The sequence below is a fragment of the Mus musculus genome, chromosome 18 (genome assembly GCF_000001635.26).
Source record: "Mus musculus strain C57BL/6J chromosome 18, GRCm38.p6 C57BL/6J".
Lineage (NCBI taxonomy): Eukaryota > Metazoa > Chordata > Mammalia > Rodentia > Muridae > Mus > Mus musculus.
In genome coordinates, this window is record NC_000084.6 from 77,981,958 (window position 1) to 78,000,529 (window position 18,572).

The following is an 18,572-nucleotide window of genomic DNA, read 5'->3' on the forward strand; positions in this document are numbered from 1 at the left end:
TATATCACGTACTTTGCTCCTGACTGGGTCACTGCTGAATTCTACCAGAACATTAAAGAAGAGCTCACTGCAGTGCCCTCCATACTATTCCACAGTCACAAGGAGGGGTGCTACCAAAGTCATTCTATGAGCTGCTGTTACCCTGACACCAAAAACACTTAGGGGATGATAAAGAAAACCATGGATGAGTTCTCTGATGAACACAGAACAAAGTTCTGAGTAGACTGAATTCATCAGCACCATGAAATCTGTGTTTGCTGGAATCGTCAAGTGTAGAGGTAACTGCTAATAGCCTTGGGTAGAGTCAAAGTCTCTGTAAGACTCTGTTGCTCGTCTTCTCCCTGCTGTAGAATGCTTTGGGTTACCACTGTGACCGGAGTCTGCTCTCTTCCTTGGTGAACTGGATTGTGGCAGGGAACATCACGCCTTCCTTCGTGGAGGGCTTGTCCACGTCCACACAGGTATGAAGCCTCTTGTGACCTTTGTACATTTTAGTTTTGTCACCGTCCTTACTGAGGTCAGGTCAGGGCTGCGAGGAGAGGTTAAGATTGGGTGTGGGGACGGTGGCCCAGGCTTCAGACCACTTCTGCCATTTGCTAGCTCTGTGCCTTGGGCTGCTGCTTCTCTCTTCAGTTTCCTCACAGTCAGATGAATATAACTGAAGCTGTATGTATAGCACTCAGAACAGACCTTAGTCAGCGCTCGCTGTGCTTTGGCCTTGCTCCTGTCAGAGGAGACAGCAGCAGCAGCTTGGCCATTACTGCATAAGGCCTGTCTGTTTCGTCTCTTAAGCCAGTAGTAGCATCCTTCAGTCTCTTAGCCTTAGTCTCTTAGTCCTCCTGGGACTGAGCTGACAGCAGTTCCTCACTGCTGCCTAGACTGATGCCCACCCCCACCTCTGCTTTTGTGCTTCACTGACACTCTGAGGCCGCCTTTCCTGCCGAGCTCTCTACTACCAAGTGCAGTTCTCATCATTTCCCCCCTAGATCAGCAGTTCTCAAACTGTGGGTTGTGACTCCTTTGAGGGGTTAAATAACCCATTCACAGAAGTCTTCTAAGACTATCAAAAAACAGATATTCATATTACAATTCATAACAGTAACCAAATTACAGTTAGAAAGTAGTAATGAAAATAATGTTATGGCTGGGAATCACCACAACATGAGTTGTGTGCATCTGTATTAAAGGGTTGCAGCATTAGGAAGGTTGAGAATCACTGCTGTAGAAGAATTTAGCATTTTTCATTTTCTTGTTTTGTCTTAATTGTGTACATGTGACAAGAACATAGACATATATTAAGTACTTAGGAAACTCAATATCTGTGGCTTGAGACCTGCATGCATGCGTGTGTTTTTCAGTGCTATGGATCAAATCCAGGGACTTACACATGCTAGGCAAATGCTGTTTCACTGAGCCTTACCTTCAGCCCTAGCAAATACTTAAACTCGTGAACAGGAAATACTATCAATTGGAATGAGTGACTTCTTTTAGTCCCCTTTGTTTGGTGTTATAGGTTTGGTTTGCATGGACTGTGTTGAACATGGAATCCATCTTTGAAGAGGACTCTCAGCTCCGAAGAGTTGTTGAAAGGGAATTGGTTATAAATGCGTTTAGCCCTGACCAAGCTCTAAAGGTACAGTAGTAGTTTTGCCTGTGACGTACCGGGTGTGGCTTACACCCTAGCTGAGCCGTTCACTGTAGCCTGTTAACTCCTCTTTGTTTTCTACTGTGAAGGTTTAGTACTGTTCAGCTTCTAAACTCCTCGAATAACTGAAGGGCGTGTTGGCTTCTCAGAGTCCCCACCCTGTCACGGAGGAGTATGTTTCTAGTCTGAATGTAGGGGTTGCTGTTGCCCTTGTGGCCCAGTTGTATCTGGAACCCCTTGTTAAAACTTGTTCCAAATTGGATTCCTGATGCTTGCTTCAGAGGTTTTGAGCCTCTGAGCCTGGGCTGGAACCAGGAAATTCTTTTAAAAACTCGTGATGCTCAGTCTGTGAAATAGGCCGGGCTAAGGCTTCTGGTGTCACAATGTCACGATGGCCTTCAGGAGCTGTCAGAGAGACTTGGCTTTCAGGTCTCAGAGCCTGTCAGGGGATTCTTCACTTCCTAGAAGCCCTATTAAAATCTAGATTTTCGAGACTGGTAAAATTTGACAGGTTTACTTTTGGTTTCTCTATCATTTGACTGCTTTGTTCTATGAAGTTAAAATTTTATTTAAGTTTTTGCTGGCATATGCTAGTGACCCTAAGGGCTTTATCATGACATTTCACGTGTGCCTAGACTGTAACTTGATAGCATCCCTCCCATTACTCCTCCTCCTCTTCCTATCCTGCGGATCCCGTCTACTTCCCACTGCTGCTTCTTCATCTTCTCCTTTTCCTCCCATGACACAGTGAGTTTAATTAGGTTTATTTACCTCGCTAGTGGCTATTCAACTGAAGGGGGAAAAAAACCTAAAAACCCCAAGTTTCTTTTTCTCCCCTCCATCTACAAGGAGGGCTGGGCCTTAGGAACCTCTCTTCCCTCCATGATAGTGTGTTGCACCTAACAAGGTGCCAACATGTGCAGGTGTAACTGCTGTGGGTTCAAGAATGCCACGTCCATGTCATGACCCGAAGGCAGTAAAGTGTCTTATATGCAAAGGAATTTCAGAAATGGAAGAGAATTTAGAACTTTTTTCCATTTGTTTGAGACAGGATCTCAGGTATCAGGATTTCGGGCTATCCTCTAATTTACAATATAGTTAAAGATGACCACGAAATTGTGATCCTCCTGCCTCTGCCTCTTAATTTACCACACTACTGGAATTGAACCCAGAGCCTCTAAGCAAGTGCTTTCAACTGAGCCCTGTCCCCAGTGCGTTGGATGACTCTGCACGTAGATTTTGATTCTGGGGTGTTTGAAATATCCTCACAGAGAAAGGCAGGCCTTTCTCTTGCTGCCAAAGGTTAAAATGTCGGGTAGTAGGCTTAGAAAATGTCTTAGTGTCTTTTTCTTACTGAAGTAAAAGCAGAACGTTTAACTTAGATGAAGTGACTTCGACTGCACTTGTCCGGTGTTGCTAAGGCTCTGCTCTCTTGTAGAAAGCCCAGGTCCAGCTGAAGCTGCCCATCGTCCCGTCCCTGCAGCGGCTGTTGATTTATCGCTGGGCCCACCAGGCTCTGGTCACACCTTCTGATCATCCCCTTTTGCCACTCATTTGGCAGAAGTTCTTCCTCCTGTATCTTCATCGCCCAGGACCACAATATGGGTATGGTACCCAGTACTGTAGTAAGCTCCTGGCAGCTCACTCCCATCTGTATGCTGTGGAGTGTGAGGAAGTCATTCTCTTCTGATGTAGCTAGGATTCTCTGTGGTCAGTAATTAGACTTGATCTTAATGCAGTTTGGGGTATCTTGTGGCAATTTCTCTTTACCCTCCTCCATCCCTAATATGTCAAGGACAGCACCGGGGAATTGGGCAAGGTTCAGCAAGAGACCCTCTGGAGGTGTTAGGGAGAGAAGTTGCTCCAAACTGGGGCTTCGTATGTGGCCTCTCTGAGGCCTACTCGGGAGCCAGTGAAGAGTGATGATATATGCATGTCGCCCTGGGGCTGTGCGTGGTTCCACTGAGGAGCAAGGTCCGGCCTGTCCAAGCCGTGCACTGATACCAAGCACTGCTCTTCAGGTCCTACTTAACGCCCAGCTCCACCCCCTTTCCTTCACTCCTTTGAAACGTAACGAAAGATGCTGACTTCTAGTTACCTCTATTTTCTGTTAGATTTCAAATTCCTCAAAAACAAAGGCTGTCTTTATTCTCCATGTGTGCTGATGTCCTGCCTTGGTAGGGTTTCGGTATTTTCAAGGCCACTTTCCTGTGGTAGTTTCCCTTCTCTCTAGGGATACATTCCATGGTGTCCTGTGGATGTTGGAAGCCTCAGTTGGTACTAAACTCTCTACACATACCTTATATGGTAAAATTCAGCTTATACATTTGGCATAGTTGGAGATAATCAGCAGTAACTAGTGATACCTATAAGCAAGCACAGCAGTGCACTGTTGTAGTGCATGTGCTGTCTAACTGTCTCCTGTGATAACATCCGTCCTCGGGCTGGCAGCATGGTTCCATGAGCTGTGCGAGTCAGCACCTGAAAGCTCTCTTCTGGCCTCTATGCTAATGTCATGGCATGCATGCACACAGACAGACAGACAGACAGACACATGTACGGCTTATTTTTAGAATTTTCTTTTTGGTAATTTTGTACCATGGTTGACTATGTATAATTAGAACTGTGAAATCAGAGCCAGTTGAGAGGAACTCTGTTTACAACATCTCTTTGGTTTCTCAACCTCTGAGGTATAACAAGGCAACTTGCTAATTGACAGCTGGGTTATGCCTCTTAGAGCATTTTCTGCTCAAAGTTATAGGTCCTGCTTACATTTTTTTAAGGTTACCTGTGGATGGTTGTATTGGAAGAAGGTTTTTTCAAAGTCCCTCGCACGTTAATTTGTTGAAAGACATGAAGAGACGCCTGACGGAGGTGGCTGACTTCCACTATGCTGCCAGCAAGGCCCTCCGTGTTCCAGCAGAGGGCAGTGAAGGGACACCAGAAGGGCAGGCTGGCACCCCTGGCTTCCTGACTTCCCCAGAACTGCACAGGGAACTAGTGAGGTAAGATGGGCTGCCTGCTGCTGGTTGTGCACAGACACTGCGCTAGAGCCGCTAGAGCTGCTGGCTTTGATACAGAGCTTAGGTGTGCTCTCAGATTGTCGGGGAACGTGGTGTTGACACTGAGTGACCTGGAGACTTTGTTGAGTGTTTGAGTCTGAGTAGTGATGCCGAGGGCTGACACCCTTCCCATTCCCCAGTGTGAAAAAAGAAGGAAGCCAAAGTAGACTGGTCATAGCAGGCGTGTAACACCGGAGCTTTCTAAGTGGCTGTCTACAGAGAGTGGTGGCCAAGGAAGGTTCTGTAATCCTGACACCCTTAACGATTCAGAGGCTTATTAATCCAGGTGGACATTCGCATGCCCTCAGCGTTTGGGATTTTGTAGGGAGGCAGGCTTGGTTAGCACGGTTTCTGCCTGTGAATTTAACTTAGTCCAAATGGTTGTCCTAGAGCAAGACCACATAAAACATGGCTGTTAGGTGTTATCCTCAATTGCAAGATATCTCGGTGAGTGAAGAGTCTCAGGTCTCAGGCTTGCTTTGACCCTGGCCCCTCAGGGTTTGTCTCAGCCCATATCCTGAGTGATTAAAGGGCTCCTTCATCCCTGCCCCATCACCCGACCCTTTTTAAACCAGTTTTACTAGAAGGTTTTCTCTTGGAACATTTTAGGTCTTTGGTGCTCCCTCCCTCTTCCTCTTCAGTTCCTTGAAAGTGGTCATCCATTTTCCTGAGTCAGGAGCTAGAAGAGAAAACAAAAGTACACATACACACCCATATGTATATGTATACATGTATATGTGTATATGTGTATATGTATATATGTGTATATATATGTGTATATATGTATATATGTGTATATGTGTATATGTGTATATGTGTATATGTGTATATGTGTATGTATATGTGTATATGTGTATATGTATATATATTGGACCTTCTCTGTATCTTTCTTCTTTGACATGGTGTACTGACTATGAAGGAGGTAATTTTCCATGTTGTTGACCAGAGCTACTGAAGGCTGTCTTTTGGTTGTCTGTGTCTGCCAACTATTTCTCTATGCTGTTATTCAAACAATGCCTTGAATACCAGTGATCTTAGCTAATAGCTGGCTGTAGTCTTTGAAAAAGCAAAACAGAAATAGACTGTTAAAACATATTTAAAAATAATGACAGTTTGTAAGCCCAGCTTTTAAAAAATATTCCTTTTTAATGAGAGCAAGGTACACAGATCTACAGTTTTATTTATGGTTTCCTTGAGACAAGAGTGGCCATTGGTGTTACGCTGGCAAGTGCCTGCAGTTGGATAGAAACTAGCTGTTGGTATTTTCCAAGCACGAAGGCTGGCCGTGTTAGGCTTGAACAGGGTTGCAAAGCTCTGAGCTCCGCTCTAGGGCTGTGGTAGCAGCCCTCCTCCTTCATCGGTAGCAGGACTGTCGGAGCCACATTCAGGTCTTTGCATAAACAGGTTCCAAATCCTGTTTGACTGACGTGTGAGGCTTCACTGTCAGTTTCTAAGGAGAGGCAGCGGCTGCTAGACACGTTCTTCATGGAAGCCTTGCTCTACTCTCACGCGCTTGTACCAGAGCTCTTAGTAACAGAAGAAACTCCATTTGTCTGCATATCGTTTCACATTTTATGTACTTGTGTTTTTATCTTTTAGGCTCTTTAATGTATATGTATTATGGCTAGAAGATGAAAATTTTCAGAAAGGAGATACCTATATTCCTTCTTTACCAAAGCACTACGATGTTCACAGGCTAGCAAAAGTGATGCAGAATCAGCAGGTAAAACTACGAAAAAGCCTTAAAAAAACATTTCTTTTTTTTTGTTATTTTCTTTTTTTTAATTAGATATTTTCTTTATTTACATTTCAAATGCTCTCCCGAAAGTTCCCTGTACCCTCCCCCTGCTCTGCTCCCCTACCCACCCACTCCCACTTCTTGGCCCTGGCGTTCCCCTGTACTGGGGCATATAAAGTTTGCAATACCAAGGGGCCTCTCTTCCCAATGATGGCCGACTAGGCCATCTTCTGCTACATATGCAACTAGAGATATGAGCTCCGGGGTACTGGTTAGTTCATATTGTTGTTCCACCTATAGGGTTGCAGACCCCTTCAGCTCCTTGGGTGCTTTCTCTACCTCCTTCATCGGGGGCCCTGTGTTCCACCCAATAATTGACTGTGAGCATCCACTTCTATATTTGCCAGGCACTGGCATAGCCTCACAAGAGCCAGCTATATCAGGGTCCTAAAAAAAGCATTTCTAAATCCAATAGTAAAACTGCTTACTCCTCGGAATCGTTTGGCGGGATATTCTCCCTTAAGTGTCCTGCTGTAATGGCCTCCTCACCTGAGCCCCATGCTTGTTCTAGGGCTTTTTGCAATCTAAGGAACATAGCCTTTGTCCTGCTGTGCTCTTGCTTATTTGAGCTGTGATCAACTAAGCACTTGAGCACAGGGAATGAATTCCAGGTCATAGGTCATAGGCTCATTGGTGACAGAGAGACTTCCTTGTCAGTGTCTGCTTCCCATTGTCCTGGAGCTCCTTGCTTCTGGTTCCCCTGTGTTCTTTTAGGTGGTCCAGCAGACAAAAATGTGTTTAAATCTTTTTCAGCCCTAACTTCTTTTTTTTGTTTGTTTTTTGTTTTTTCAAGACAGGGTTTCTCTGTGTAGCCCCGGCTGTCCTGGAACTCACTCTGTAGACCAGGCTGGCCTCAAACTCAGAAATCCGCCTGCCTCTGCCTCCCAAGTGCTGGGATTAAAGGCGTGCGCCACCACTGCCCGGCTTCTTTTTTTTTTTTTTTTTTTTTTTCCAGCCCTAACGTCTAGTCTGAGTTTTCCTGGAGTTTCTGTAGCTAGCCTGGGAGGAGGCAGAGGAGCGGGACAGAAGCCCCTCTCTCTCCAGTGTCTTCTCATCTAGGAGCTGAGTTAGGCAGCTGTTGACTTAGGACCTGTAAATTCCAGTTGTCTTATGAATGCCATCAAGGCTATTTATTTATTTATTAAGGTGTTTACTTTGTGTATGTGAGTGTTTTGCCTGCACGTAAGTCTGTGCAGCTAGGAAGTAGCAGGTGATTGAGAGCTGCCATGTGGGTGCTGGGAACCAAACCGGGGTCCACTGTAAGAGCAGCGAGTGCACTGAACAGCTAAGCCATCTCTGGATCTGAAGACTTGGTTTGTGTTTATTTTTACAGTGACTCAGTCCCCACATTCCGAGAGCGGCGGATGAGTCTGTTTTACCGATGAACCTTACTCTGTTTTTGTTTCCTTTCTCAGTTTGTCCATAGTGTTCTCACACTCTAAGTCCTGCTGATTTTACATAGCAGCAAAAAATACTTTATGGTGTAGCTTAATATATATTTCTGTCCCTCATATTTCTTATAAATTTACATTAATTTTATCTGGCTTAATTTAATCCAGATTAATGTATCATTCCTGGATTCATTTATTGTTTTGCGCTGTAGCTCAGGTGGGCCGTCACTCACTATATAACCCAGAGACCGTGAACTTGCAGCCAATGCTCTTGCTTTAACCTCCTGGGAGCTGAGATTACAGCTGTGAGCTGCCATGTTTAGCTTCAGTATCTTTATTTTTAAAAAAACATTTTAGAGATTTAATTTAATTTTTTTATTTTTTTATTTTTATTTTTATTTTTTATTTTTAGTCTAGACTATAATTGACCTCCTTCATGGTCTTTTTATCACTTCACAATGCATTTGAGACAAAGCAGAATTGTGATGTCATTGAATAAACCAAAGCAGCATTTGAAAAGGTTGGAGGCTGGGTTGCCTTTGTAGTATGTTCACTAGCTGTGATCGCAGCTCTCCAGAAGCTTCTAAGGCTATGAGATGGTACCTCAAATGCAGATACACAGAACAGCACACACAAAGTCGTTTCTACCACCACATCTACCCATCAAAACAAAATGACAGTTCAAACGTGTTCTTAAGGCATGGCACTGCTTCTTTCATACATTTCCAAACCAAATGCAGCCGTAGCCGCAGCCAGACTCACAGGTCTTTGAAGATGCGAGTGTGCACAAATTCACCTTTCATGCAAAAATCCCAAAACCCAGTCTACAAACATGCCCTTCATAAATCACCAGAGAGGCTCTTAGTTGTAGTACTGCCTGAATTAAAATCGTCAGGACTCTTTTCCTTTTACAGAAGTCATTAATTTTATTATTTTAATTATTTTAAATTTACATTTATTTTTAAGTGTATGTGTATGTGTGAGGGGTGGTATGGATCCGTGTATTCACTGTCCACTGAGGCAGAGACTATAATCACAGCTGTTGTGAGCTGTCTGACATGGGTGCTAGGAACTGAGCTCACATCCTCTGCATGAACAGCACACATTCTAAACTGCTGAGCAATCTCTGTAGCTCCTGCATTTATTTTAAAATCTTACTTTAAACAATTATTTATTTTCTTTATGTGTCTTATAATGCATATAGTATAGTAGCCTAGTAGTGTGTATATTAATATATTACTTAACTAGTATATTAGTACATATTAATATGCATATAGTGGGCCTGTTTAGCAAAATTTTTTCTAGTCAGGTATATAGGCAACAAGTTTTGTAACTACTGCTAAGATTGTGGTCATTTGCAGTTGAGTTCACACTGGTGTTGGGAGCCTCGTGGACCACCCAACTGTAACTGTGTCTCACTGAGTTAAGTTCATAGCTGTAAGTGTGAGCATGTGACTCCCCTGCTCATGTTCAATGCTTTGTCCTCCCCTAGGACCTGTGGATGGAGTATGTGAATATGGAGCGCATACAGCACGAGTTCCAGGAGACAGTTGCTCTGTGGACACAGGCCAAGCTTGAGTCCCATGCCGCACCCTGCAGCTCTTCAGCACAGCTGGATTTCACGGACCCCTTGCTGGGTGAGTCCTGTGACGTCAGCCCCTTTGAAAGAATGTTTGAACCAGTTACTGAAGGTTAAGGTTTCCACACCTTATCTCTATAATGAGAATTGTTCTTTCAGAGTTTCCTGTTTGAAAAAATTAATAAAAATTAAAACCAAATACATGGTTTAAGTTGCTAGGGAAAAAAAGATTTTTTTCTCTAGTTATCTGTCATTGGCCCAGACCTAAGCACACATCTGTCTGCCGCTGAAAGTGAGGCCTCCGGCTCGGGACTTATTTCTTTTTCAATGCAAGTATAACTTTAAATGTAGTCAATTTGGGTTTGCAGTTTTAATATTCAGAAGCCGATTTTTTTCTTTCTTTTTTCTTTTCTTTCTTTCTTTTTTTATTTTCTCTGTATCTGGAACCCTTCCCATGGAATGGGACTGCTTTAGATTCTTTTTTCTTTTTCTCCTTCCTTCCTAGCTTGCTTGCTTGCTTCCTCGCTCCCTCCCTCGCTCCCTCCCTCCCTCCCTCCCTCCCTCTCTCCCTTCCTTTTTTCTTTCATTTTGAGACCTGGTCTCACTGTATACCTGGGGCTGGCCATAGTTTGCTGTCCAGATCAGGAGGGACTCACAGAGATCCACTTGCCTCTGGCCCTGGAGTGCTGGGATTACAGGTGTGCTTTCTTAAAGGCTGCTTGTTTCTTGCAGTTGATTTTTCTAGAATGACTGTGCATTTAAATTATAAGTTAATGTGTCAGGCTAGGTCACAAAGACCATTTAACCTACAGAGTTGCTGTATATGCCCAATTTTAAAATGTGGAAAATTATATCTGAGTTTATCTTTAACATTAATTATGAAGTTATTTTTACAATGTAAGACATATAACAAAATTGTCAATCATTATTAACATATTATGATTATAGTGTACTAAAACATTGAGGAGGTGATGAATGGAGAGGCAGAGAGAGTCTTTGTTTCAGTTGCCCCACTCGACTTGTTAGTGAGATAAAGGAAGGAAAAGATCCTCTCCGGGCTTGAGTTCACACCTGTTGAACGGTTTCATCTAAGGCACCGACATTTTCTGAAATTCCAACATTTCTCTCCTTGTTTTTCTCCCAGAAATATTTTTGTGATTGTAAATTTTGTATTTCACATTTGAAAAGGTCTTTGGAGAGAAACAGAGGAGGATTTAAAAACTGCCTTCAGCTTAACCACATGCCATACAGGCAGCTGTAGGGGTCAGTTCTTAGAGCCACTGACCAGGGTGGATCTAGATACCTGCAGGGGCTGCTGCCAAAGGCAGCCAGAGATTAGAGAAGTTTTCTGGGGGAACAAAGTTTACTTTACTGGGGCTGGCTCTGTTGTGGCCAGCAGAAAAATTGTGAACTCCTTGGGGCTGGTGAGAAAGAAAAGGAAAGAGAAAATTCTCTTTTTCACACACACACACACACACACACACACACAGAGAGAGAGAGAGAGAGAGAGAGAGAGAGAGAAAGGACGAAACAAAAGGCAGAGTCCAATAATTTCATACACACAAATATACATGCATGCATACAGACCTGCAGTCAGACGTATACACATTCACACATAGAATGGATAGAACAAAGCATCAGCGAGCAGACTCCAAGTATACCACACACACATACATAAATACACACAGTTGGTGGATGGAAGGAACAGTGTTCCAACCCCCATTCGAACAGACTTTACACACACACACACACACACACACACATATCCCAGCAAAGTTTTTTAAGCAGTATTCAATTACAATGTGATTTCGTTTTAATTTTCTTTTAGTGAATGGTTATGAAAAAACAATATGTTTTCCACTACCTTTACAAGAATTAACATTATGTAGTACAGGTAAAGAAAACAAATTATCCTAAAAAAGACACCCACCAATGTGCATTCCTAACCAAGCAACTTGTTATAGATTAACAAAGTGTAAGCAAGCAAGGGAGTTTTCTCAGCCAGTTTCTCCTACTTGGCAGGTGGCAATTTGAGGTTACAAGGAAAAGGTAATTATTTTATTATTTGTCTTTAAAAGTAATCTTGTAAAAATCTTAAAAGAATCACAAATCTATACTTTTATATAAAAATCAGTCATATCTACCTTAAATTCCTATTCTAAACTTCACTGACTAATAATTTCTTCTGTTCTGTCTCATCATGCCCATTTCCTTCTCCTCTATTTCTATGAGGTTTCTCAGGACAGAGGCACTAAACTCCCTCCCTTCCTCGGATTGCTCTTATTCATTACTCAGATAATCCAGCTGCTTAAATTTGCCTAGGAGACACCACATGCGAACATTAAGTTCAAACTTGCACATCATACAAGGCTGCCTAGTAATTTAAGATCACGAAGCCTGGCTCTTAAACCACTAGATTATAAATTCTGTGTGTGTTGGGGGGAGGGGGCAGGAGTGTGCTTATCTGCATGTGTGTGTATGTTAGTGCTCATGCACACATGTGGAGTGGGCAGGAGTGTGCTTATCTGCATGTGCGTGTGTGTGTGTGTTAGTGCTCATGCACACATGTGGAGTGGGCAGGAGTGTGCTTATCTGCATGTGCGCGCGCGCGCGTGTGTGTGTGTGTGTGTGTGTGTTAGTGCTCATGCACACATGTGGAGTGGGGGCAGGAGTGTGCTTATCTGCATGTGTGTGTATGTTAGTGCTCATGCACACATGTGGAGTGGGCAGGAGTGTGCTTATCTGCATGTGCGTGTGTGTGTGTGTTAGTGCTCATGCACACATGTGGAGTGGGGGCAGGAGTGGGCTTATCTGCATGTGCGCGCGCGCGTGTGTGTGTGTGTGTGTGTGTTAGTGCTCATGCACACATGTGGAATGGGGGCAGGAGTGGGCTTATCTGCATGTGTATGTTTGTATATGTTAGTGCTCAAGCACACATGTGGAAGCAGAGGTCAACCTTGAGTGTAATTCTTTATGCACTTTGCCCTTTGAAACAAGTCTCCGGTTGACCTGGAGCTCACTGAGTGGGCTAGGATGTCTGCCCTGCAAGTCCCAGAGGTCCAGAAGCCTCTGTCTTGCCATCCCTGGACTACACATGTGAGCCACTGTAAGACAGTGGACTATGCCAGGAAATTTGGTAAGGCCAAGAGGGTTCAGAAGCCCTGGCACCCACCTGAGGACAGTAGTTGTTTCACCTACTCCCAACCAGCTTCCTGGCCTAGAGCATGTGAGCTCAACTCCCCACATAAAGGATGTAAACACTGGTCACTTAGCATAGAACACAAGAGTTCTCCATGCTAATGAGGGATCTAGATTATCTAGATGGGCTCCCAGGGTTTAGCCAGTAAGCTTCCCTTCCCTTCCCGCACATTCCTTTCTGCAAAAGGTGTTTAATCTCTGGCCCACCCTGAGGAAGTGGCATCCATCTTCTACAACCAATAAACAATATGGACAAATAAGAACTGTCTCTCATCAAGGACCACCATGGGGGGCACTCGATTTCCTGTGGTGACTGAATGCCTGGAACTTAGGGAACCCCAGCTTTGACCTCAGCCTGCATTGTTTCCCACCCAGGCTGGGGTCCCCATCTTAGGCTGTGTTTTCCTACCCTCTGAGAGGTGTATTGGCCCTTGGCACAAGCCGCCCATCACCTGATGATGGCATAAGGTGAAATGCAGCCTAGTGCTTTGTGTTTAGTCTGCCTGAACAGAGTTCACACACCCAGTGGTGAGAGGAAATGCAGACCCACAAGCTGCTGGGCATAGTCCTTTCTTTTTATCTTTGTTCTTGGTATTGGACTAATAATGTTTGCATAACCAGCACTTGGTAGGCTGATCTATCTCTTCAGCTATGTTCCTGACTAATAGGCTACCTCCTAGTAGCCTATTATTAGGCTTGTGGGATTTATTCAGAACTCAAAAGAACCACACATTTAACCATCCATTTAAGTGCCTTTAGATTAAGGAACTATTCTGAAAGTCTCTAATATTCTTTTCAGAATTAACTGACCAGGGCTTTGTCTACTTAGTTATTATCACCCGTTGGTATCCGTGACTGAGTAAGTATGGCTTTCCTTTCAGCTAAAGCAAGGGTTCTGAGTAACTTAGAGAAGCACGAGGCTCCACATCCTCCTCTTCTTCTGCACCCCGTGAGGCCTCCCGTGCCACTCATTCCCTCTGCTGCGCTGTTGACACAGAAGGACAGCACCCAGCTCATGTGCACAGACCTGAATCTGCTGCAGCAGCAGGCCAGGTAAGACGTGAGACCTTGAGAACTGTACTTTCTGCTTGTTGCTTTGTCAGCCGCGATGATGCGGACGTGGGCTGCCTTCCTCACCAGCATTCTCGTCGCTGCACTCGTCCAGGTAGTTTACTCGGCTACATGTGTGTTTCTGTATGTGGGTGTGAACACAGGAACCCGAGCCCCACAAAGGCCAGAGGTGTTGGATTCCCTGGAGCTGGAATTATAGGCAGTTATGTGCCATCTCAAATGGGCGCTGGGACCTGAGCATGGGACCTATGGAAGTGCAGTTGGAGGCTGTGATTTAAGCATGAAAGCTTGAGCTATTCCTGTCCTAGCTCCCAAGTAATCGACTAAAGACCCTTTAAGTTTATTAACCCGCTTTAAGCACTGGACCTGGGCACATTGTCATCTCTTGTAGCCCTTGAAGCTGTCTACTTCCCAGCTTGCAGGTGAAGTCTCACTCTGGCTTGCACTGCTCCGTGTGTGTCCTCATGACGAGCTCCGTGGTGACCTGCTCATTATGACTCTCCTGGACCTTCTCCTGGTCTTTCTCTTTTTCCTCTCTCTCTTCCTGGGACTCCTGGCTGGAAAACCAGTCTTCCTATCTCCTCTGCCTGTTTATAGGCTGATCAGCTCTTCATTACCAATCATGATAATTGGGGTGCATTCTTAACACAACATTGACACAGGAGATATTGACACACGGGATGGTTCGATGATCATGACAGTGCTAGTGTCTGGACTGTAACCCGAGCTCTGGGCACAGAAATCGGAAATTAGACATACAGTGCCCAGAAGCATCCTCCATCCTGAGGTGTGTGTGCTTACTGAGCCGTCTCTCCAGTCCCTGCGTCAAGTCCTTTAATTTCATGCTATATGGTACTCTCATACACAGTCAGTCTCACATACTTCCTGTGGGGTTTTCTGAGGTCAGTAGTTCTGGCTAAGACATTTTATGTTTCCTCTCAGAGCACTGTCTGATCCTGGGAAGGTGGTGTCGGAGGAGGCAACATTCCTGCGACAGCGCTTTGCTCTTCTCCCTGTGGTTAAAAAATTGACATAGGTACTCGGTCACAGGCAGGAGAGTCATTTGTTGGGAGTTCATGGAACATACAGAAGAGCCAACGGTTTAGGTTTGGTTCTCAACTGCAGTCTTGAGGAGTGTACATGGACAAGACTGTTTTATTAACAAACAAGCTTAGCTCTATAAACTCCCTGTGAGTCATTTATGTTATTGACAGTTTTCTCTGGCTACGTTTGATTCAGGCATTTGGCGCTTGATGTTGTACACGTACATGAGTATTTGTCTGCTAATATATTACTGTCATCCTGTGTCTCGCGTGTGCGTGACTGGTAATGGGGTATTGGACTACAAGTTACAGAAGGTTGTGAGCTGCCATGTGGATGCTGGGTATTGATGTCGGGTATTGAGCCTAGGTCCTCTAGAAGGCCAGCCTCAGCTATTGAGAGCTGAGCCCCTCTCTAGCCCCAGCCTCCTGATTGCTTTAACATAACATGGGGTTACTTTTCAGGAGTGCCACTCTGCGGGAGTCGCAGCAGGTTGCCTTGGATGGCGAGCTGTTGGAGACCATGCCCAAACAGTACGTTAACCGGGAAGATCAGGCCACCCTGCATCTGGAGTGCAGAGGCAGCAGTGGCAAGAAGTGCCAAGGAGCAGCAGTTGTAACGGTCCAGGTGAGGCTCTTCTGTCTCTTCATAACTTAGAGAACTTTAATTGAGTCCCTTGTATTGGCATATTGCTGAGAAAGATCCAAAGAAGGAGAACATGTGACCCGTGTCAGAAACAGTTTTAGAGTTTTATGGAGAGTTAAACTACACAGAGAGCAAGCTAGATTGTCCTCAATTTCCCAAAGCTAACAAAAAGGCGTATGTGTGTACAGATGTAGCTCCAGGCACATTCTGTGACAGATGTGTCCTACAGGAGAATACTTAGTGAGGAGTTCCAAAAAGAGGCAAGCCATTTGGAAAGCCTTGGATGCTTGAGCTGTGTTGCCTAAGACTTTGCTGATGGTACTTCGGGGCCGTTAGAAGGCAGTGGAATGGAGTGGAGTTGTTGTTTAGGTCCAGTGTAGATGGGTTAGTCTTAGGTGTTCTGGGGAATAGTGGTCAGGGTTCACAGCGGGAGGCTGTTGCCAGTGACTACAGGGCTGAGGCTGATGGTAGCCACGGGGACAAGTGAGGGAACAGTTGGGCAGAGCTTGTTCATACATACATGAAAATTCTATCAATCTGTTTAAAAAGTTAAAATTTCAACTCCCTGTCACTGTTACACCAGCAGTGTAAAGTTGTTTCTGAGATATTTTTAGTTCAGAATGGGAACTGAGCCTAGGCTAACCTGTAAAGCACTTAACTTCACATCAAGCTCTGTCTAAACATTTCACGCATCTTATTTGATCCTCACAACAACGCAGAGAGATGTGTATTTTATTATCTTCATTTCCACATAGGGGTGGACCTCACCCCTGCAGCATTGTCTGAGCTGGTAAGGGGCATTGGAGAAAGAGTGCTTGCTGCCTGACTACTCTGGCATAAAATACTTCTTGTTAGCTTTAAGAGATGAGTCATTTATTCACTTACTGTGTTTTAGAAGTATTCACCCCTTCCTTTTTAAATCCACATTGAACTGTTCTAGTTTTTTTCTATATTACTTTCCATAGAACACTGCTTCCTCTAAAATACCTCTCCAAAATAATCTTAGACTTCTGTATTTTCCAATCCCTTGAGATTTATTTTAGATTTTTTTGTTCATAGTTGTATGCATCTAATGTAAAAGGATTGACTCGTGAGTCAGGATAGCTTCAGGCTATGTTCTCAGGTTGTGTTGAAGTATGTCAGACTCCTGAACACTGCTGTCTCTGACCAGGTGCTTCTAAAAGCCAGTTTCCCTCAGTGACTTTCCCCTTAGTTACCAGTGCTGTAAGACCAGGTAGAGGTGTTTAAGAGAGGTCACGTGCTAAGTTGGGAAGCTGGGAGAAAAGCCTGGTAGCCTGGGCAGAGTTAGACCTGGGCAGGGAGAGGTTGAGATGCATCTGCTCATGGTAAGAGGGAGATGGTTTATTATGAAGCTCGGGGCTTTGGTTTCTGGTTTTTTGTGTTTTGTTTTGTTTTGTCTTGTTGTTTCATGATAGAGCTTCTGTGTCTAGCTCTGGCTAGAGACCAGCCTGGCCTCGGGTACAGAGAGCCTCCTGCCTCTACTTCCTGAGTGCTGAGATGTAAGGGACAGGCCTCTTAGTCTGGCCTGTGAAAAGCCAGGGTCTGTCAGTGGATGGTAGCACCCGGCACAGCAGGGTGTAGCACAGAGCCAGCGCTGGCTTGTCTCTTTCTCATAGTATTGTATGTATGAACTCCTTAATTGAAATTTCTTTTATAACCTGGTATTTTATTAATTTTGAGACAAAAAGGTATCTCTTGTGAAAATCTTTCAAAGTAACTTTCTGCCAAAGGGACGTCAGAAAGATGATAGACTGTGCACATACATCGTACTTGCGCCTTCCTCTCTCACAAGAATGCAGTTGCTAATGTTACTTAATAAAGGAGGGCAAGAGGGCTCACTAGAGTAAAGACAGGTGAGGGTGACGGGAGGCATTCTGAGGGAGCAGGCACAATGGTGACTGTCTATAACCCCTGCACGCCAGAGGCTGAGGCCACACGAGCTGTGTTACCAGAGAAAAGAGACACAAGAAAGGAAATAGGACAGAGGCATTTGTTTTATGAATTTGAAAGAGTTGCTGTCTGTGGCCATAGCTTCATTAGAAATATCCCGGTTCTCGTAAAGCAAGTTTGAGTTTTCTGCTGGTCACTCATTTGTCCAGTGCTCCGACCATAGTTCAGTTGAGAAAACCCAGAAGTGAAGAATTGTCTCCAGTGGCAAATTTGCTTGAAAATGCAGATGTGCCAGTGGAATTATACATGCAGAGAGCAAACAACTTGTGGTCTGAGACTTGAAGAGAATTTGACAGGTATAGAACCACTCCCAATTGTCTCTGCATAGTACTTTCTGGTTGGTCTTTTTAGGAACTGAAGATAAAATTATTTTTTATTGTGTACTTATTAACAGCTAAGAGCAAGGAAGAGTGAAAGGGAAACTCACAACCAAAGAGTTTGGGCTCAGTCATGGGTGCACTTCCTAGTCAGTCATGGGTGCACTTCCTAGTCAGTCATGGGTGCACTTCCTAGTCATGGTGCACTTCCTAGTCATGGGTGCACTTCCTAGTCATGGGTGCACTTCCTAGTCATGGTGCACTTCCTAGTCATGGGTGCACTTCCTAGTCATGGGTGCACTTCCTAGTCATGGTGCACTTCCTAGTCATGGGTGCACTTCCTAGTCATGGGTGCACTTCCTAGTCATGGGTGCACTTCCTAGTCATGGTGCACTTCCTAGTCATGGTGCACTTCCTAGTCATGGGTGCACTTCCTAGTCATGGTGCACTTCCTAGTCATGGTGCACTTCCTAGTCATGGGTGCACTTCCTAGTCATGGTGCACTTCCTAGTCATGGTGCACTTCCTAGTCATGGGTGCACTTCCTAGTCATGGTGCACTTCCTAGTCATGGGTGCACTTCCTAGTCATGGGTGCACTTCCTAGTCATGGGTGCACTTCCTAGTCATGGGTGCACTTCCTAGTCATGGTGCACTTCCTAGTCATGGGTGCACTTCCTAGTCATGGTGCACTTCCTAGTCATGGTGCACTTCCTAGTCATGGGTGCACTTCCTAGTCATGGGTGCACTTCCTAGTCATGGTGCACTTCCTAGTCATGGGTGCACTTCCTAGTCATGGTGCACTTCCTAGTCATGGGTGCACTTCCTAGTCATGGGTGCACTTCCTAGTCATGGTG

The 18,572-nt window shown here is 44.6% G+C and overlaps 1 protein-coding gene across 5 annotated transcripts in view; it reads left to right on the plus strand.

Annotated features, from left to right (window-relative positions):
- Window positions 1-18,572, plus strand: part of Epg5 (ectopic P-granules autophagy protein 5 homolog (C. elegans)) — a 98,917-nt gene that overhangs the window by 43,549 nt on the left and 36,796 nt on the right. For 3 of the 5 annotated variants that reach the window (XR_386367.2, NM_001195633.2, XM_017317777.2), the window contains 8 exons: window positions 351-461; window positions 1,514-1,633; window positions 3,084-3,250; window positions 4,429-4,650; window positions 6,307-6,430; window positions 9,389-9,533; window positions 13,555-13,726; window positions 15,250-15,412. Coding sequence is in view for 4 of the 5 variants with exons in the window: in NM_001195633.2 (NP_001182562.1) it covers window positions 351-461; window positions 1,514-1,633; window positions 3,084-3,250; window positions 4,429-4,650; window positions 6,307-6,430; window positions 9,389-9,533; window positions 13,555-13,726; window positions 15,250-15,412 (1,224 nt within the window). In the remaining variant the exon portion in view is untranslated. Of the gene's footprint in view, window positions 1-350; window positions 462-1,491; window positions 1,634-3,083; window positions 3,251-4,428; window positions 4,651-6,306; window positions 6,431-9,388; window positions 9,534-13,554; window positions 13,727-15,249; window positions 15,413-18,572 lie in introns of those variants that run through there. The other 2 variants (XM_017317778.2, XM_006526445.4) reach the window with 2 other exon arrangements.